Source organism: Oncorhynchus masou, chromosome 22 (genome assembly GCF_036934945.1).
Source record: "Oncorhynchus masou masou isolate Uvic2021 chromosome 22, UVic_Omas_1.1, whole genome shotgun sequence".
Lineage (NCBI taxonomy): Eukaryota > Metazoa > Chordata > Actinopteri > Salmoniformes > Salmonidae > Oncorhynchus > Oncorhynchus masou.
The window spans coordinates 4884479-4906751 of NC_088233.1; the positions used below are offsets into that span (position 1 = coordinate 4884479).

Consider the following 22273-nt stretch of genomic DNA (forward strand, 5'->3'; position numbering starts at 1 on the left):
GGCTGAGCTTTCGCCTGGACTTGCCCGTGCCTCGTGAGTTTGGATTTGTTTGCCGAACGCGCTAACAAAAGGAGGAACCCATTTGGTATTTGGACACAAAGTTGTGGAAAAATGGCTTAAAGACAACAAAGTCAAGGTATTGGAGTGTGCATCACAAAGCCCTGACCTCAATCCTATAGAACATTTGTGGGCAGAACTGAAAAACCGTGTGCGAGCAAGGAGACCTACAAACCTGACTCAGTTACACCAGCTCTGTCAGGAGGAATGGGCCAAAATTCACCCAACTTATTGTGGGAAGCTTTGAACCAAGTTAAACCATTTAAAAGGCAATGCTACCAAATACTAATTAAGTGTATGTAATCTTCTGACCCACTGGGAATGTGATGAAATAAAAAAATAAAATCATTCTACTATTATTCTGACATTTCACATCCTTAAAATAAAGTGGTGATCCCAACTGACCTAAGACAGGGAATGTTTACGAGGATTAAAATGTCAGTAATTGTGAAAAACTGAGTTTAAAATGTATTTGGCTAAGATATGCATGTAAACTTCCGACTTCAAATGTAGGTCAGCTTTGACATATAATATACACTTCCAGTCCACTAACTCCTCCACCAAAGGGGGATTCCCAAATGGCACCCTGTTCCCTTCAATATATAAGGAGCAGGATTCATTGAGGATGCAGCCTTGGTTGAGTGTGAGGGGAAACGGCTCACTTGAACCAATCACCACCACAGCTAGGCAGGCAATCATCACCACTTCGGGCAGTGCCACTCGGTGCCAAAACCAGATTAAAGTCCCTGTATTAGGGAGTGCACACAGTCTGGTTGGTGCCCACTATTTGGGGTGTAGCTTAGCATATTTATCCCAGTAACAGATTTGTTAGCCACTGTGTGTGGGCGTATTTAGCCTAGCAAACGCATTAACTTTCATGGTTATAGAGTTAGCCTCAAGGCTAACGTTTTAAGCCAAAAACAATTACAGGAGCAACGTGGGTTCTTGGTCCATTTTCCCAGCAGTAACGGCTGCTGTACTGACCGTAGACGGGCCCAGGCTGAGTGTCGACAATAACAATTCTCTGATGGATTTACAGAAGGCATCCTAGAAGATTTAATTCCGTCTGGATTCACCAGGTTCAAAGAGGAGTGGCAGGGTAGCCTAGTGGTTAGAGTGGAGGGGCGGCAGGGTAGCCTAGTGGTTAGAGTGGAGGGGCGGCAGGGTAGCCTAGTGGTTAGAGTGGAGGGGCGGCAGGGTAGCCTAGTGGTTAGAGTGGAGGGGCGGCAGGGTAGCCTAGTGGTTAGAGTTAGAGGGGCGGCAGGGTAGCCTAGTGGTTAGAGTGGAGTGGCGGCAGGGTAGCCTAGTGGTTAGAGTGGAGTGGCGGCAGGGTAGCCTAGTGGTTAGAGTGGAGTGGCGGCAGGGTAGCCTAGTGGTTAGAGTGGAGTGGCGGCAGGGTATCCTAGTGGTTAGAGCGTTGGACTAGTAACCGGAAGGTTGTAAGTTCAAATCCCCGAGCTGACAAGGTACAAATCTGTCATTCTGCCACTGAACAGGCAGTTAACCCACAGTTCCCAGGCTGTCATTGAAAATAAGAATTTGTTCTTAACTGACTTGCCTGGTTAAATAAAGGTAAAAAAACGTTGTTTCAGTAACGCTTGCCCCCGAGACAGATCGTGTTAAAAGCAGCACAGTTGTCTGGAGAAAAGGCATTGAAAGATGGCCATCGCTCCAGTGCATTACATGTAATAACAAGCCAAGCTGCTTTCATCAGGGTGAAGCTTCACAGTTCCACTCACCGCCATCAACAGCCCTCGTATGTCTGACAGCCAGTCTTTACTAGCCTGATCCCAGTTCTGATTGTGCACTTGTCACGACCACAGCCATAGGACTTGGCTGTACATCACAAACAGATCTGGGACCAGGCTAACTTTACTACAGCTAATGTTCATGTTCCATTACCACCTCCATCAACAGGTAGACTTAGCTGGGTGAAGACAGAGACACCGCTCGATGTTATGACAGCTAGACTTAGCTGGGTGAAGACAGAGACACCGCTCGACGTTATGACAGCTAGACTTAGCTGGGTGAAGACCGAGACACCGCTCGACGTTATGACAGCTAGACTTAGCTGGGTGAAGACCGAGACACCGCTCGACGTTATGACAGCTAGACTTAGCTGGGTGAAGACAGAGACACCGCTCGACGTTATGACAGCTAGACTTAGCTGGGTGAAGACAGACACCGCTCGACGTTATGACAGCTAGACTTAGCTGGGTGAAGACAGACACCGCTCGACGTTATGACAGCTAGACTTAGCTGGGTGAAGACAGAGACACCGCTCGACGTTATGACAGCTCCTTATAAAACAGAGGATTCCCTGTTAGAGAGTCACATGGTAGATCACAGGTACCAGCCACCGGTCACTACTGCCCTACACAACCCAGAGACAGGCACAATGTGCTCATAGTGTGTTGAGAAGCCAGCCGTAAGGAGAGATATAAATATCTTCTATAATACAGTGGCTTCAGAATGTATTCATACTCCACGACTTAATCCACATTGTTGAGTTACAGCCCAAATTCAAAATGGCTGAAATATATTTCTCATCCATCTACACATAATACCCCATCATGAGATGGTTTGCAAATGTATTGAAAGTGCCTTTGACACTCCAAATTGAGCTCAGGTGCAGCCAATTTCCTTCAAATCATCCCTGAGATGTCACTACAACTTAAATTAGAGTCCACCTGTGGCCAGTATTCAAATTTCCGATATTCAAAAATGGGGTATTGTGGGTAGATGGTATATTTCATCCATTTTGAATTTGGGCTTTAACTCAACAATGTGGAATAAGTCATGGAGTATAAATACGTGATGATTGGTTCAAGTGTTTCCCCTCACACTCAACCACGGCTGCATCCTCAATGAATCCTGCTCCTTATATATTGAAGGGAACAGGGTGCCATTTGGGAATCCCCCTTTGGTGGAGGAGTTCGTGGACTGGAGGTGTATATTACACGTCAAACCCGACGCGCGCACCTACCCGACGCGCGCACCTTTTTTTATTACATGGTTTAGAAAGAAAACGCACCTGTCTATATAAGGTTCCATAGTTGACAGTGCATGACAGAGCAGAAACTACACCATGAGGGCCAAGGAACTGTCTGTAGATCTCCGAGATAGAATTGTGAGGAGGCATGTATCTGGGGGGAAGGGTATAAAACTAGTTCTAGAGTGTTGAAAGTTTCCTAGAGCACAGTGGTCTGCATCATGGGGAAAATTTAAAAACTCTGTGACTACCCAGACTCTGTCTGACCAAACTGAGCAACCGGGCAAGAAGGACCTTAGTCAGGGAGGTGACCAAGAACCCAATGACCACTATGACAGAATTACAGAGTTCCTTGGCTGAGATGGGAGAACCTGCCAGAAGGACAACAGTCTCTGCAGCACTTCACCAATCTGGGCTTTATGGGAGAGTGGCTATATGGAAGCCTCTCCTGAGAACAAGACATGACAGACGCCTGGAGTTTGTAAAAAAAGGAACGTGAAAGATTAAGAGCATAAGGCAAAAGATAGCGATCTGATGACACAAATGTAACTATTCGGCCTGAATGCAAAGTGCCATGTCTGGAGAAAACCAGGCACAACTCATCACCCGTCTAACACCCTCCCTACCATGAAGCATGGTGGTGGCAGCATCATGCTATGGGGATGCTTTTCAGCACCACAGACTGGTAGACTGGTAAGGATAGAGGGAACAATGAATGGAGCCAAATACAGGCAAATCCTAGATGAGAACCTGCTTCAGAGTGCAAACGATGTTAGACTGGGAGGTGAAGATTTACCTTTCAACAGAACCATGACCAAGCAATGCTGGAATGACTTCAGAATGTGAAAGTCCTTAAAAGATATATATATAAAAATGGTAGCTACTCCAGTTTCCTGCTACTTTGAGGTTATCATTTAAAAAACATGACAAATCTAACATTCTGCCAAAGCCCAGACTTGATTCACATTGAAAATCTGCTGAAAGACTTGAAGATTGCTGTTCACTGTCCCCATTTAAGTTAACAGAACTTGAGAAAATCTGCAGGGACAAAATCCTCAAATCTAGACGTGCTGATACAGAAATACCCAAAACTAATCTGTAAAAAATGTGCTTCTACAAAGTATAGACTCAGGGATGTGTATACTTATGTAAATTAGATATTTCTGTATTTAAATTTACAATAAATTCGCAAAAAAATGTCAAAAACAACCATTTTGAATTCAGGCTGTAACATGTGGAATACATCCAGGAATTTGAACACTTTCTGAAGGCTCTGTATATGTATACACAGGGAAGTAAAATATTCCTTCAAGCGTTGAGATTTGTGCTGGCTCTGTGTGTATCATCCACACATGCACCATAGCAACCTGCACACATTGTGTGTTGCTTTTCCCAAAATATCAGTCACACGTCAGGAGGCGTGAAATGAGTAGCACCAGAGAGGGAGAGGCGACGCGAGAGGGTTTACTCCGCCCAAAATACGGCCGCGAAAATAACGAACCGAATTAGGTCAACAACACATTCAATTACTAATTTGCTACGTGAGGTTTATTTTGATCTAAGTATACGTTTTGTAATGCTTAGGTTGTTACAAATGCACTGATATAAGTGGACGCATGTGGCATTAATGCAACTTTTGGAGAAAAAAAAACTTTATATCAGAGTTGTGCCTGCTGTTCACACTCGTATCTACCACCTCTTTGGCTAGAATGGTCCAACCCGATCTCAACTCCTCCCACCTGCCTTCCATCTTTAAGGACATCTATTTCCATTGTCAGAGCGGTCACTCGACTATCTTGTCAATATAATAGAGCATATTTGGTAGCACACTGACTCACTGCTGCATATGACTTCCTGTTACATGGCTGTGTTATGGCTGCTGATTGGCAGTAGGGGGATTAAAGCATGAGTGTGATGTGTTTAGCCATGTGTGTTTGGCAGAGGAAGAACACTGGTTTCCTTCTGCCTGTCCTCTGAACACAATTTCAGGGTCTGTCAGTTGGGCTTAGGGAGAGTGACAGTACTGTTGAGTGAGAGGAGGGGGTCCAACAATCGCAGCTGGGTCTCTTTGCATCCCACCTTCAAATCAAAATAATAATATTTGTCACATGCGCCGAATACAACAGGTAGCGTGAAAATGCTTAGGTACAAGCCGTTAATCAACAATGCAGTTCAGGAAAAAAATAAAAATTGACTAAAAAGTAACAAAAAAAATGACAAAACAATAACGAGATACCGGTACTGAGTCAATGTGCGGGGGTACAGGTTAGTCTAGATGAAGGTAGGGGTAAAGTGACCATGCATAGATGATAAACAACAAGTTGCAGCAGTATAAAAATGGGGGGGGGGGGGGGGTCATTTGATTAATTGTTCAGCAGTCGTATAGTTTAGGGGTAGAAGCTGTTAAGGATGCTTTTTGTCCTAGACTTGGCGCTCCGGTAACGCCTGCCGTGAGGTAGCAGAGGGAACATTAGGACTTGGGTGACTGGAGTCTGCGATATTTTCCTGGGCCTTCCTTTGACACATGGTATAGAGATTCTGGATGGCATCGGGACCACTTCTCGTTTGACTTTATGCCTGTAAGCAGGAATCAGGAGGGTGGAGTTCTGGTAAAAATTTGCCAAAGGGAGGGGCCTTGGGTTTCTGTGTGTGGAGTAAACGGTCCTCTTTAGGACCTGGTCCGCAGAACGGACAACTCGTTGAAGTAGAAATCTTCATCCAAATCTTTTTTTTTTATTTGTATTTTATTTCACCTTCATTTAACCAGGTAGGCTAGTTGAGAACACCTTCATTTAACCAGGTAGGCTAGTTGAGAACACCTTTATTTAACCAGGTAGGCTAGTTGAGAACACCTTTATTTAACCAGGTAGGCTAGTTGAGAACACCTTCATTTAACCAGGTAGGCTAGTTGAGAACACCTTCATTTAACCAGGTAGGCTAGTTGAGAACACCTTCATTTAACCAGGTAGGCTAGTTGAGAACACCTTTATTTAACCAGGTAGGCTAGTTGAGAACACCTTTATTTAACCAGGTAGGCTAGTTGAGAACACCTTTATTTAACCAGGTAGGCTAGTTGAGAACACCTTCATTTAACCAGGTAGGCTAGTTGAGAACACCTTCATTTAACCAGGTAGGCTAGTTGAGAACACCTTCATTTAACCAGGTAGGCTAGTTGAGAACACCTTCATTTAACCAGGTAGGCTAGTTGAGAACACCTTCATTTAACCAGGTAGGCTAGTTGAGAACAAGTTCTCATTTACAACTGCGATCTGGCCAAGATAAAGCATAGCAGTGTGAACAGACAACAACACAGTTACACATGGAGTAAACAAACAACAGAGTTACACATGGAGTAAACAAACAACTCAATAACACAGTAGTAGAAAAAAAGTCTATATACATTGTGTGCAAAAGGCACTGGTTACTGATCTAGGTTACTGATCTAGGTTACTGATCTAGGTTACTGATCGCTGTTCTGATGTCCAGAAGCTGTTTTCGGTCACAGGAAAATGACGTCAGGGGTACAAAAAAAGTAAAGATCTTCAAAAATAATTACAAAAGGTAACACTAAAAATCGGTTAGCCTGTAAAATGTCCACTATCCACTGTAACGCCATCTGGTCTGTACAGAAGTCTCTGGTATGGGACTGTCAGTCAGTCGTGAAAGACCCTGGTCTGTCTGTCAGTCTGCTGGGTGTCCACATTTAAAATACTTTATTTGAATCCAAATTGACAAAAAAAAAAGGATCCAGACATCTCAAAAAAAGGTCCCTGTCTGCACTCGAGAAAAGCACCTCCTCCTTCAAACTGCTAGACTGCCCAGCCCAGCTGAAAATCAGAGCAGTATCTAGCCAATTGCTTTGCCCACACAGGAATTTAGATTGTGCAGACCGTGTGTGTGTGTGTGTGTGTGTGTGTGTACACACGTGAATTGTCGCAATGCAGGAATAACACAGTAAAAAAAGTATACAGCAGACAATTTACTGCATCCCAAATGGCTCTGGTCGAAAGTAGTGCACTGTATAGGGAATAGGGTTCTATAGGGCTCTGGTCTAAAGTTGTGCACTATATAGGGAATAGGGTTCTATAGGGCTCTGGTCTAAAGTAGTGCACTGTATAGGGAATAGGGTTCTATAGGGCTCTGGTCTAAAGTAGTGCACTGTATAGGGAATAGGGTTCTATAGGGCTCTGGTCTAAAGCAGTACACTATATAGGGAATAGGGTTCTATAGGGCCCTGGTCTAAAGTAGTGCACTATATAGGGAATAGGGTGCCATTTGGGACAGACCGAAGAGGCTCCCTGTTAACTAAACCTACATCAGGGATGGACAACTGGCTCGCGGATCAATTTACAAAAAACGCAAGAAACTCCCGTCATGGTCTAAAACATACTGTTGAGTGTTTGTAGAATACATAAGGTGCAATTTGGACATTTGATTGTTCATCAGCAGTTCTTCTCGTTATGTCCGTCACTCAATTAGCCCACATTTCTCAGAGGGGGGGACATTGATTTTGTTAGTCAGCCGCACTCATATTAAAAACCAAACATTTTTCTCCACCCAATTGTACAAATGTGTAGAATTGCAGGAAATTAGCTGTGAAAAAACTGCTAATCTTTCTCTCCACCCCGTGGGAAAATGTGTAGAATTGTAATGAAATGAGTTATAAAGTTGCTAAAATCTTCTCTGCTGTAGAATTACAGCAACATTGGCTTTAAAACTGCAACAGTTTCTCTGCTCCCCATGGCAAAGTAACACAAAACCACAAGGCCTTTATCTTCAACTGAAAAATGGCATTCTTTAGACAAGACTGCTTTGGGAAATACAGAGCGACAAGTGTCGACCAAATGAAAACGTCAACAGACACAAGTGTCGACCAAATGACAACGTCAACAGACACAATTGTCTACCAAATGACAACGTCAACAGACAAGTGATGGTTCTAAAAATGTGTTATGGTGCTGGAAACGTCAAGGTTGTGGGTTCAATTCCTCTATACACTGTACAGTAGGTCACAATGCTGACAGTTCTGTAAGTGGCTTTGGACAAGTGTCCCCTATACTACCATAAATGGTGACAAAGAAGAGGGTCCCATCAGACCCCTCATTCCTTCTTGAGACAGCATTTACCGAGTCGAGAGAGATTGATTGTTCTGTTTAACTAAATACAGAAATGAAAATATCCAAGCTCTGCCAGAGCCCTTTTCTCACACAGTTACAATCAAGAACACAATGTCCAACAGATGAACAGTAGCAGTCAAAAGTTAGGACACACCGACTCATTCAAGGCTTTTTCTTCCTTTTTACTATTTGCTACAATGTAGAACAACAGTGAAGACATCACAACCATGAAATAACACATAGGAGGGGTGGTGTACAGAATATGGTACCAAATTGGGCCAAGTCTATATTATGGCAAGAACAGCTGAAATAGGCAAAGAAAAACCAACAGTCAATCATTACTTTAAGACACGAAGATCAGTCAATAATGAACATTTCAAGAACTTTGAAAGTTTATTCAAAACGCAGTCGCAAAAACCATCAAGCGCTATGATGAAACTGGCTCTCATGAGGACCGCCACAGGAAAGAAAGCCCCAGAGTTACCTCTGCTGCAGAGGATACATTCATTTGAGATACCAGCACCTCAGATTGCAGCCCAAATAAATGCTTCAGAGTTCAAGTAGCAGACATCTCAACAACTGTTCTGAAGACACAGTGTGAAGCAAGCCTTCGTGGTCCAATTGCAACAAAGAAACCACTACTAAAGGACAGCAATAATAAGAAGAGACTTGCTTGGGCCAAGAAACACGAGTAATGGACTTTAGACCAGTGGAAATCTGTCCTTTGGTCTGACGAGTCCAAATTTGAGATTTTAGGTTCCAACCACCGTGTCTTTGTGAGATGCTGAATAGGTGAACGGATGATGTCCGCATGTGTGGTTCCCAGCGTGAAGCATGGAGGTGGTGGTGTAATGGTGCTTTGCTGGTAACACTGTCTGATTTGTTTAGAATACAAGGCACACTTAACCAGCATGGCTACCACAGCATTCTGCAGCTATACGCCATCCCATCTGGTTTGAGCTGAGTGGGACTATCATTTGTTTTTCAACAGGACAATGACCCAACACACCTCCAGGCTGTGGAAGGGCTTTTTGACCAAGGAGAGTGATGGTGCTGCATCATATGACCTGGCCCCCACAATCACCTGACCTCCACCCAATGAAGAAGGTTTGGGATAAGTTGGACTGCAGAGTGAAGGAAAAGCAGCCAACAAGTGCTCGGCATATGTGGCAACTCATTCAAGACTGTTGGAAAAGCATTCCAAGTGAAACTGGTTGAGAGAACACCAAGAGTGTGCAAAGCGGTCATCATTTTTGGTTACTACATGATTCCATGTGTGTTATTTAATAGTTTTGATGTTGTCACTATTATTCTACAATGTAGAAAATAGTACAAATAAAATAAAAACTTGAATGAGTAGGTATGTCCAAACTGTTGACTGGTACTGTACATGGTCCTTCAGCACACTGATCTCCACTCCACATTTAAGTACCTGATATTGAAATTACTTTCTGTGTAGGAGTATGTTCAAATACACAGCCAAGAACAATAACAGAATATTTGAATGGTTATTTATAAAACTCAAATAGTCTACCAAATTGTATTTTAGATTTTTTTTTCAGGGTCTGACACACACACACACACACACACACACACACACACACACACACACACAGGTCTCTAAGGACTCGTTCTGTCCTGCTCCAGCTGTGCGTATTATCCAATTCCCATAGGCTATTCACAGTACCAATTGGATCAGACAAGGAAAACCAATGACCTAAACGATAACATCCGATAACAGAGTACGCCAAAACACACATACGTGCCATTGCACAGCAACCATCTGAAGAAGAGAAGAGGGGGAAAAAGGCTTTCAAATACACACGGTCCCTAATGGTCTCCGTGATGTAGAATTCCTCGGTTACTGTGGAAATGGCAGATGTCAACCCCGTTGCCTGGGTAACCATTGTTTTTTTAAATGACCTAAGAGAAGGCAGAAAGAGGATAAACATCAGAGGTGCTCATCTCAAGTTCTGTAAATACATTGTTGGGTGCTATGAAACACAGGTGTAATGTGCAAGGCTAAAAATGCATCCATTGGCACAGCAACCGTCTGTAAAAGAGAAAAAAAAAAACTGCCTTTCCACCCGGTCCCTGGCCTTGTCCCTGGCCTTGTCCCTGGCCTTGTCCCTGGCCTTGTCCCTGGCCTTGTCCCTGGCCTTGTCCCTGGCCTTGTCCCTGGCCTTGTCCCTGGCCTTGTCCCTGGCCTTGTCCCTGGCCTTGTCCCTGGCGTAATAGCAGAACCAGGTTCGTGTGGAAATGTCAGCTGTTGCCCGAGTTAACCGGTGAACAACAGACACTAAAACGAATGGATGTTATGAAACTCTTTAATAAAATGAGGAATTCCTACTCCTTTTGTCATCTTTATATTTTCTTTCAACAGGTAAGAAAAAGAGAAGGATTGCCTTGAAAAGGTAGGAGGAGAGTGAATCAGAAAGGCAGACTCACGCAGACTCTGGTATTAAGCATGGTACGAACCGTTACATGCTGACCACACAGCTTATGTTATGTGCGCGATCATTGCAAAAGTAAAAAAAAAAAAGTACACATACATATTATTCAATAATTTCATCCAAACTGCTCGCGCGCATCTTCGCGGCCAGGCGCGAAAATAGAACTTGGTTATATTTTAATGCTTTTGACGCGCTGCAAGTCCCGCCTCTCCCATCATTGGTTTTTAGAAGCGTATACCCACCTGGGTGATTGTTCATCTTTCAGAGGTCCACACTCCAGTCCAGTTGGTGGTGCACCGTAACTGTCTGCCTGCTTGCTTCCAGCAGTATTCTGCTGAAGCCCAAACTTTATAACTTTTAGATTTCCCATAGTGCCTGAACAGTTGCACACTGACCAGGGCAATGACTTTATTGAAGTAGCCAGGAATACAAATTGCACTGCAAACATGAGAAGGTTATTAGCTATACAGGGAAGCTTTTTGGAAGTTTGTTGCCAACCGCCATATAAAGTCCAAAGAAGAAGACGGCTGGAGGAGGAGAGATTACTAGTAGAGGACCTTGTGCATTTCAGGTAAAATAACAACCCGATGTTTACATCCCAGGACAAATTAGCTAGCAACATCAAGCTAACTAGCAAAATTGCCATGAATGTTTAACTTCTTGCGTCGAGCAATCCCGGATCCGGGATCCTATTTATAGCTTCAAGCTCATTAGCATAACGCAACGTTAACTATTCATGAAAATCGCAAATAAAATTAAATAAATATATTTGCTCTCAAGCTTAGACTTTTGTTAACAACACTGTCATCTCAGATTTTCAAAATAAGCTTTTCAACCATAGCTAAACAAGCATTTGTGTAAGAGTATTGATAGCTAGCATAGCTATAAGCCTAGAATTCAGCCAGCAACATTTTCACAAAAACAAGAAAAGCATTCAAATAAAATCATTTACCTTTGAAGAACTTCAGATGTTTTCAATGAGAAGACTCAGATAGCAAATGTTCAGTTTTTCAAAAAATATTATTTGTGTAGGACAAATCGCTCCGTTTTGTTCGCGTTTGGCTATGAAAAAAACCTGTATCCAGTTATAGCCTGAAGCTCATTAGCATAACGTAACATTAACTATTTATTAAAATCGCAAATGAAATGAAATAAATATGCTCTCTCTCAAGTTTAGCCTTTCCTTAACAACACTGTCATCTCAGATTTTCAAAATATGCTTTTCAACCATAGCAAAACAAGCATTTGTGTAAGAGTATTGATAGCTAGCATAGCATTTAGCGTAGCATTTAGCGGGCAACATTTTCACAAAAACCAGAAAATTCAAATAAAACAATTTACCTTTGAAGAACTTCGGATGTTTTTAATGAGGAGACTCTCAGTTACATAGCAAATGTTCAGTTTTTCCCTGAAAGATTCTTTGTGTAGGAGAAATCGCTCCGTTTTGTACATCACGTTTGGGTACCAAAAAAAAAACGAAAATTCAGTCATCAAAACGGCGAACTTTTTTCCAAATTAACTCCATAATATCGACTGAAACACGGCAAACACTGTTTAGAATCAATCCTCAAGGTGTTTTTAACATATCTCTTCATTGATATATTGTTCGTGGAAGTCTACCTTCTCCTCTGAATCCCATGGAAAAATACTTGCAGCTGAAGATGACGCACCAATTTCGACGGAGGACACCGGGTGGAACACCTGGCAAATGTAGTCTCTTATGGTCAATCTTCCGATGATATGCATACAAATACGTCACAATGCTGCAGACACCTTGGGGAAACGGCAGAAATTGTGGGCTCATTCCTGTCACATTCACAGCCATATAAGGAGACATTGGAAAACAGAGCTTCAAAAATGTTGCTCATTTCCTGTTTGAAGTTTCATCTTGGTTTCGCCTGTAGCATCAGTTCTGGGGCACTCACAGATAATATCTTTGCAGTTTTGGAAACGTCAGAGTGTTTTCTTTCTAAAGCTGTCAATTATATGCATAGTCAAGCATCTTTTTGTGACAAAATATTGCGCTTCAAACGGGCACGTTTTTTTATCCAATAATGAAATAGCGCCCCCATAGATTAAAGAGGTTAATGCGTTTCGACCCGTCAATCCAGATTAATATAGTTTGTTCAGAGTTGGTTTTGATATTTCAACTTGCGAGTCCTGACCACGTCTGGTGTGGATTGACAAAAAACATGCGTGTGATGGCCTGGTCTATTCAGCATGTTAACGTGTCCTGAGGGTTGTGATTCTAACCACTTCAGAGATGGTTTAATAAATGACATAAGAGAAAGTGGAGGATGGAGGAAAGCCAGTACAGGGCCAAACATACTTAATGCACATCCCCTTTATACAATGCAGGTATGACCATACTGTACAAACAGAGCAATACACTACGATAGCAGGATCAGGGTAACCCTAGACTACCATAGCAGGATCAGGGTAACCCTAGACTACCATAGCAGGATCAGAGTAACCCTAGTCTACCATAGCAGGATCTGGGTAACCCTAGACTACCATAGCAGGATCAGGGTAACCCTAGACTACCATAGCAGGATCAGGGTAACCCTAGACTACCATAGCAGGATCAGAGTAACCCTAGTCTACCATAGCAGGATCTGGGTAACCCTAGACTACCATAGCAGGATCAGGGTAACCCTAGTCTAGATAAGAAAAGGATCTGTACCACTTCAGGTAACCTCACACCATAGCATGTGTTGGATGAAAGAACATTTTAGTCCCAATTGGTAACCCTACACCAGTAGACTAAAATGGGTACACACACACACACACACACACCACTGATCTACACAGTACTTCCATGTTAGCGTTCCCACAGCGAGTCAATAAAAAGGGCACTGAGTCTCACACCATCCGGTCTGCAATGTGTGTGTGTAAAAACACCACATCAATCCCAGCTAGCTACGGTGACATGCAACACCACATATATGTCAACAGCGAGTCTAAAGAGAGAGAGAGAGAGAGAGAGAGAGAGTGACTTGTTTCACATCTCACGGCCACTTTGACAGGACTGAGGATTACGGCGGAGAAGCTCTCCTCCATGTGTTTCACCCCAAACAGAAGCCCTCGTCTTCCATGATGAAGAGTGTAATTGCAGCAGCCACAGTCAGAGAGGATGCTGGCAGCCGGCGCCTGAGGTGGGAAGAGTGTACCAAATCATCCGCCACGGCATGCCATGGCAGCTTGCTGACAGCTCACAGAGCTTCTGTTCCTACTAATACGCGTGAACAGCCAAGGCATCTTGTCCCCTGACTGCCATGGACGGATGTTCTTTTAAAAATTGTGTGACGCTTGTGGGAAAACTCAATCAAGCGTGTCAATAACCCTGATCTGAAGTGTTTTTCTTCTTTTTTTTTCAATGCTTTTTGAGCCTGGAGTTTTCCATTAGAATAAGCAAAGCGAGCCTTAGGGCTTTGTAGAATAGCCTTCCTATCGATGAAACCTATAGCAGTGTTCATCATATACTTCATACAGTCCAGGTTTAGAAATCAACAGGAAAAGACCAAGGAACTTGTTCTTTAGCTCTTCAAACCATCTTTAGGTCAAGTTATTTTCAGAAAAATCAAAAGAAATTAAAGGTGGGAGTGAAGACTGAGCCCTGAGGTGCCGCCCCCCCTCCTACTCATCATCTACCCCCACACTTCCTTTCAGTCTCATCCAATCCCTGCTTGCTGTGCGGAGGCTCTACCTGGTTGCTAGGCAGCCCGGCTGGATGACGGACAGGGGTTTGAGATTGAGCACGCTCAGTCTGCGTCTCCCGAGTCGGTCTTCGCATCAACAGGATTAATTAGCTGATTGAAGGTCAGACGCACATAAGACGCGTTTCGATTCACAGGGGGATCTGGGGTCTATCATGTCCGTCACGTAGCGAGTTCTGGGTTGGTGCATCGCCGCTAACATTATTTTAGTTTGGTCTAACCACTTGTTGAAAAGCTATGGCATGTATAGGGGGAGCTTCTACACGAACACAATATACTTTTTTTTTTTAAATCAACAAGTTCTATTACATGGTTATACGCAGAAAATAAGTATTTTTATTCTTTAAAAATCGATCCTCTTGAATGACTTCACACACGGGACCAATAAAATGAATCATCAACAAATCTATAAAACTTGTCTGTAGAACATAAGCCATAAATAGGCTTATGCTCATATTTTTTTTTTAAACGTGTAATTGCCAATCCTGCCGATGTAAAAGCTTAATCGTCCGAGATCTATTGAATGCATTATGCAGCCGGTATATAAACACACACACACACACACCAAATAAGGCGAGAAACAGATGTGTCAAACTGCATTATTGACCAATAAAAAAAGTGTTTGCTGATGGTTAAGTCAGCTATTCAGAGTTAAATACTCAGAGAGAAAGGGATTTCCACTGATTGTTGCCCTGTTCATTAAAGTCGTTCAATAAGAAACTATAGTTTTCCCCGAAGCGCACCACTTTGAAAACGTTTTGCTACGCTCTTTCTAAATGAACAAGACCCAGGGTTTAGCATTTCACTCCATTAACTTTCCTGCAATACAAAAATCAATCAAATGTATTTATAAAAAGCTCTTCTTACATCAGCTGATATCTCCAAGTGCTGTACAGAAACCCAGCCTAAAACCCCAAACGGCAAGCAATGCAGGTGTAGAAGCACTGTGGCTAGGAAAAACTCCCTAAAAAAGGCCAGAACCTAAGAAGCACTGTGGCTAGGAAAAACTCCCTAGAAAGGCCAGAACCTAAGAAGCACGGTGGCTAGGAAAAACTCCCTAGAAGGGCCAGAACCTAAGAAGCACGGTGGCTAGGAAAAACTCCCTAGAAAGGCCAGAACCTAAGAAGCACGGTGGCTAGGAAAAACTCCCTAGAAAAGCCAGAACCTAAGAAGCAATGCAGGTGTAGAAACTGTACCAACACTATTCCTTTCTTCTAACAGATCTGTCATTGATGTTTCCATGTTGCCCGTGACCCTCATGAGTCGTTCAAGTCATTGGTTGAACGAGGGCTTGTGATATGGGCTAAATATGTTTGACAATACGGTGGTATTTAACAGTTTTTTTTTTACATTGAGGAGTGTTCAAATCTGACAATTTTAGTCTAGTTTTAGGTCAGTCGTTTTAGTCACAGTTCATTTGGCTCCGTTCATGTTAAGAGAGACCCAAACAGATCTTCGTTCAAAAACAAAAATGTGAGAACCATGAAAAAATATATTGCTAATATCAAGCCTAAAATAAGGTACCTCACCGCTATGTCAGATTGTGAAATATGCGATTAAAAAAAAAAAAATATTACGTGACCAAATAATTAGATTTGCTTGGACTAGAATTATATGCTCTCCCAACTATTCAATGTTCCTGCAGTGAGGATTCACCATCTTCAGAGAATGATTTTGTAACTTTCCTGCAGATAATCATTGAGCGAGCCAAATTAAAATGGCTCCCCAGCGAGAAATCATCATTCACTGACTTCAACCAGATACACACACACACACACACACACGGGAGAGTGTTTAGCTTTTTGTGCCCTGATGGCATTTGTGTTGCTCACTGAAACCTGATTAGCGAGCTGCAGGGCTCTTACAGACAGACAATAATGGGTCGTTCCACCTCAAGAGGATTTAACACCCACCACCTCAGATTGTTCTGAAAACATTTCTGTAATTAGAAACAGATATGATAAGCATTCCTGCAACCTCATTTGATTGAAATACACATTTGATGTCTGAGAAATTAAGCTAATTGATTCCACCCAAATTAGCCATTTAAAATGCATATAATATTCAATAAATACTGTACATGAAATCTTGTTTGGACCCAAAACCATTCTAAAAAAATCAATGAGTTAGACATGATTGCAAATTTTTTTTTGTCAAAAACCCACCCATTGACCCACCACACCAATCCCAACCCAACAATGAGTATCAGTTCTCTCTGTTTGACAAGTAGTGTGGAGTTGCAGCTTTGAGTGTTGTTGTTTCATACTATGTAATGCCTCTCCGTAAAAATGGGGATTTTATCTATCCCAGTTCAAAAGAACATTTCTAATGGAATTTGTTAGGTTTATGTCCCATCCTACAATCTGATATTACCAGGTTCTGATCACCAAATTGTGCTGTTCCTGCTATTATTTGGTAAATTACAGCCTTATTTTATATTACAGCATATCGGATGACTGTCAATCATATTCATGATGGGATGTATGTATTATGTGACAATTTTTTTTTATAAAATTCAAGAAATGTTACATTCTGTCTGTAACACAGTACAATGTGGAAAGTCAAAGGGTTAAATACCTTGTGAAGGCGCTGTACTTAACAGTGACAGGCCATCACCCCAGAGTGGGGAAACCACAGCTATGGTTACTACAGTATCCTTTATGAGTCACACAAGTGCACATCTTTCTATAGCAAAAGGCTATATCATATCTGAGCCATGTTTTACATATTGAATTCACACACATATTACACTTCTTTATTTTAGTGTTGTTGAGTAATGGTGTTGTCATTTAAGACGATACAAAGTGTTATTCCTGATAGTGACGTCACCAGGCATTACATGACTAATGATCATGGAGTCCAGGGGCGGTTGGTGTCGTTTAAGATGAGGGAGGACTATCTTTTGGAGAAGGGCCTTTATTTCTATTACAGCATATTGGAACGTCTGTCATTCATTTTCTATTCACCCAGTTCAGTGTAACATCGACAGGTTTAGGCTACTACACTATACTCGCTTGTTCCCTATACCCATCATGAGGTTGCCTCAACCTAGCCAATGAATGAAAGTTTACAACGTAGGTGCACACAGGTAGAGAGGAATTAAAGCAATCAAGATGACTGAGTGACACATTCAATACCGCCTTGCACTCTTGCCCACATCTAGCTGATCTACTGTAGGTTGTAATCGTTAGTCTAACATTTGCAAACAAGAGTTTCTATTGGACAAATGCAGATATGTTTATCCCCATTTCATACCGTTTGCTTCCGTTTAAGAAAAGTTCAACAGAATTGGCGGTATGAATACACCCCCTGAACACAGATCACTTTGCTCGTAATATATAACAGTATTCAGACCCCTTGTCTTTCCACATATTGTTATGTTACAGCCTTAAAACAAAAATGGATTCAAATGTTTATTTTCCCACTCAATGTACACACTATACTCCATAATATCAAAACTGTTTAAGATGTTTGCAAATGTATTAAAAACTATGAAATATCAAATTTACTTAAGTATTAAGATCCTTTACTCGGTACTTGTTGAAGCACCTTTGGTAGCGATTACAGACTTCACTCTTTTGGGTATGCTAAAAGCTCGTATTTGGGGGAGTTTCTCTCCTGTTCTTCTCTGCAGATCCTCTCAAGCTCTGTCAGGTTGGATGGGGAGCGGCAAAGCTCAGCTATTTTCACATCTCTCCAGAGATGTTCAATTAGGTTCAAGTCCGGGCTCTGGCTGGGCCACTCAAGAACAAAAATCAGAGACTTGCCCCAAGCCACTCCTGCGTTGTCTTGGCTGTGCGCTTAGGGTCGTTGTCCTGTTGGAAGGTGAACCTTCACCCCAGTCTGAGGTCCTGAGTGCTCCGGAGCAGGTTTTCATCAAGGATCTCTCTGTACTTTGTGCCAAATGATCTTCGCACAGTTCGCAACGAGCCAAGCGGCCCAAACTGCTGCATATACCCTGACGAGAATGCGCTTTTCATTAATCATCACCTGTTTGGCCAAGTGGGCTGTGATTGGATGACAAATTAAAACAACCACCGTATTGATTATATGCAACACAGGACAAGCTAGTTGAACTAGTAATATCATCAACCATGGTCTATTTAACTAGCGATTATGTTAAGATTGATTGTTTTTTATAAAAGATAAGTTTAATGCTAGCTAGCACCTTACCTTGGCTCCTTGCTGCACTCGCATAACAGTTGGTCAGCCTGCCAGTCTCCTCGTGGAGTGCAATGTAATCGGCCATAATCGGTGTCCAAAAACACTGATTACCGATTTATGAAAACTTGAAATCGGCCCGGCCATGCCGATTAACCGGTCGACCTCTTCTACAAACATTTGCAAAAAAAATGTGTGTGTATATATATATATTAAAAAATAAATAAAAATAATCGAAAAAACTATTTTCACTTTGTCATAGGGAATTGTGTGTGTATGTAACAGTATAACTTTAGACCGTCCCCTCGCCAATACCCGGCCGCGAACCAGGGACCCTCTGCACACAACAACAGTCACCCTCGAAGCATCTGCAAGGGGAACTACTACTTCTCAGAGCAAGTGACGTCACCGATTGAAACGCTATTTAGCTATTTAGCTAACTAAGCTAGCCATTTCACATCCGTTACATGTAGATGAGGAAATGATTTGTCCATTTTAGAATAAGGCTGTAACGTAATGAAAATGTCAGGTGGTCTGAATATATTCATACATTCCCTTCATCTACGCTTGAGAGAGACATACACAAAAGTTTTGGGTTCACTTAGAAATTTCCTGGGTTTTGAAAGAAAGGGCACTTTTTTTGTCCGTTAAAATAACTTCACATTGATCAGAAATACAGTGTAGACATTGTTTATGTTGTAAAATGACTATTGTAGCTGGAAACGGCGTTCTTTTTTTATATGGAATATCTACATAGGCGTACAGAGGCCCATTATCAGCAACCATCAATACTGTGCTCCAATGGCATGTTGTGTTAGCTAATACAAGTGTATCAATAGCCTTTCAAAATGATACACTTGGATTAGTTAATACAACATGCCATTGGAACACAGGAGTGACAGTTACTTACCTACACACACACACACACACCTTTTTCCCCTTCATACCATTGGTTAGTAAGTAAGCATTTCACTGTGAGGTCTACTACACCTGTTGTATTCAGCATTTCACTGTAAGGTCTACTACACCTGTTGCATTCAGCATTTCACTGTGAGGTCTACTACACCTGTTGTAGTCAGCATTTCACTGTAAGGTCTACTACACCTGTTGTAGTCAGCATTTCCCTGTGAGGTCTACTACACCTGTTGTAGTCAGCATTTCACTGTAAGGTCTACTACACCTGTTGTAGTCAGCATTTCCCTGTGAGGTCTACTACACCTGTTGTAGTCAGCATTTCACTGTAAGGTCTACTACACCTGTTGTATTAGGCTCATGTGACAAATAAACTGATTTGATAATGGGCCTCTGTACGCCTATGTAGATATTCCATTCAACTTATTTTTTTAAACAGCCATTTCCAGCTACAATAGTCATTTACAACAATAATGTCTACACTGTATTTCTGATCAATTTGATGTTATTTTGAAATGGACCACAAAAAAAACTATTTTCTTTCAAAAACAAGGACATTTCTAAGTGACCCCAAACTTTAACAGTAGTGTATATAATCTTTGAATATATACACACACACGCCTGTGAGAGCCCTGCGGCTCGCTAGTCAGGTTTCAGTGAGCAACACAAAATGCCATCAGGGCACAGGTGAGTTTACACAGCAACAAAGTGAATGTGTGTGTGTGCATGTTTGACGTCAGATAAACTGGTTTGAAAATCAGGGAAAAGGTGAAGGGACGGGGAGGGACTCGGAGCCCGACAACGCAAACTAAACTCTTTCCACTGTCATTCGCTACATACTTCAGTCAGACTGCCGTCGTTGAAGTCGTTTGTGTTGACGAAGGGCATTGTACAAAAACACAGTCATCAGCAATTAGATGGTCTCCAACCAATCAGAGTATCAATGATGAATATTCACCCCAAGTGTGTTCTGGCTCTGGCCCGACCCATCTGGCCCAACCCATCTGTTTCTGTAACAAATCAGACGGGCCCCGAATGCGTTGTCATTCGGTGAAGGGACAGGGAGGTCCTCGGGGAGAAGAAACTAAAATGTCCGTGGCCACTGTGTAGCGTTGTGGCCGGAGCAAGGAGTCAGAGTAGCCAGGATAAAGTTACCGGTGGGGACACACACACACACACACACCACACTGAAAGCCAGTCTAAGAAGCAGTAGGTCTATTCTATGTGTTATAGATCTATCACTCTCATTGAAAGCCAGTCTAAGAAGCAGTAGGTCTGTTCTATGCATGTTATTTCTATGCTTTCTTTTGAGTCTTTTACTTCCGGTTTTCTACACCAGATTCAATACAAGCTGAAAGTAGAATATTTTTGGTTCAGGAAAATACAGTATATTTCACAGCTGTTTCGATGGTACTGATTCTCTGAAATATACTTGTTTTGTTTTGTCACAAACTCAAATTAGCAACCAGGAAATGGTGTTTTTTTGTTGTTGTTGTAGAGTACCTCTAAAAAGTTATGGGTGAAAGAGGCTGACATTCATGCATTTATGATTTATTTGAATAGAGATGGATAAAAACCATATTGTTCATTCAATCATCCAAAGTGTTGCATCACAACGTATGTGTAAAGCTCGTATGTGTTGATAACCAACCAGTCTCCTAGATCAAACCATCTTGATCTCTGCACAGTACGTACACACACAATTTCAACAAGGACTCTAAGCTTTAGGAGAACAATAAAACAAATAAATAAATAAATATAAATATATATATGTATATATATATATATATGGTGCTCCTAAACTAAAATTCCTGGTGGCACAGCAGCACAGCTAAGCGCATATGTGAGTAAAATAGTCCGCACTGTCAAGCCCCGATTCGACCGACTTAGTGTCCATGTGATGGTGGCTGTGGTTAGCTGTGTTTTAAAGCCGAAACATTCTTGTGTGTCACCACGAGGGTTTAAATGATTTGGTCCCAGCAGGTGGTCAGGTTGTTCGCGCATACATTAGCATGCATCTGCATTCGTCTCGTCACACTGTCACTCAAGCAGAAGCCTTTCAAAATATATTCTGAATGTGTTACTTTGAAACAATAAAACAGGTTATATAATAGGAGGAGTAACCTATTGCTCGTCTCAGACACCTTTAAAAAACACAAAAAAAAGGCAGAATGAACAATCTGTCGATAGTGTCCATGAATATAGTTTCTAGCGAACATATTTACCTGACGTTGCTTTGAATCAATACCATTGGAGGTCCTGTAGGTTAAAGCAACTGATGAACACAACACCAACATGTAACACTGTTTTCACACTGCACTCGCCCTGCTGTTAGGATCGAGTTGGTCAGTCAAGGACTTGTTTTTTTTTAAAGTAGGCACTTTGGCAGACTGGCAGCAGACATTAGTGACGACTCATGTCTGAAAGGCTGTGTTTGTACTTGTCCGTCGCTACATTGCTTGGCAGTTTAGCAGTCGGCTTTCACATCAGGATCGAGTCACCAGGCATCGGATCAACACCTTACGCCTGCATACCAGGGGAGAGGGGGCGGGGTGACAGGATGCCAACTGTGCCTCTTGGTCTGACCGTGGTTGTAAATCCAGCGTGTGTGTGCGCGATTCCACCACCACTCTAGTGGTGAGCTCGCGTGTGTGTGTGTGTGCGCGCGCACAGGGAAGGGTCATGTTCAAACAGGAGAACAACAGACTGAAGGAGGGAGAGGCTACCTCGACTTATTGGATGGTGATAAATATTTGACATTTAACACTTGATCCGCTGGGTCTCGGGCGTCCCCCCACCTCCCTTTCAAACTACCACAACATTCTAAACAGTGTAATTAATATAGTTCATATATGCTAAAATAGC

At 42.2% G+C, this 22273-nt stretch overlaps 1 protein-coding gene across 3 annotated transcripts in view; it reads right to left on the bottom strand.

The window, feature by feature from the left end:
• The window catches only part of LOC135508917 (tumor protein p53-inducible protein 11-like), a 90903-nt gene that overhangs the window by 40157 nt on the left and 28473 nt on the right, over window positions 1-22273 (bottom strand). Inside the window, exon 3 of one of the 3 annotated variants that reach the window (XM_064929134.1) lies at window positions 9992-10089. The exons of 1 other annotated variant lie outside the window; for it this stretch is intronic. In XM_064929134.1, the coding sequence (XP_064785206.1) occupies window positions 9992-10073 (82 nt within the window). In that variant the 5' untranslated portion in view covers window positions 10074-10089. Of the gene's footprint in view, window positions 1-9991; window positions 10090-21633; window positions 21918-22273 lie in introns of those variants that run through there. One more of the 3 variants, XM_064929136.1, reaches the window with a different exon arrangement.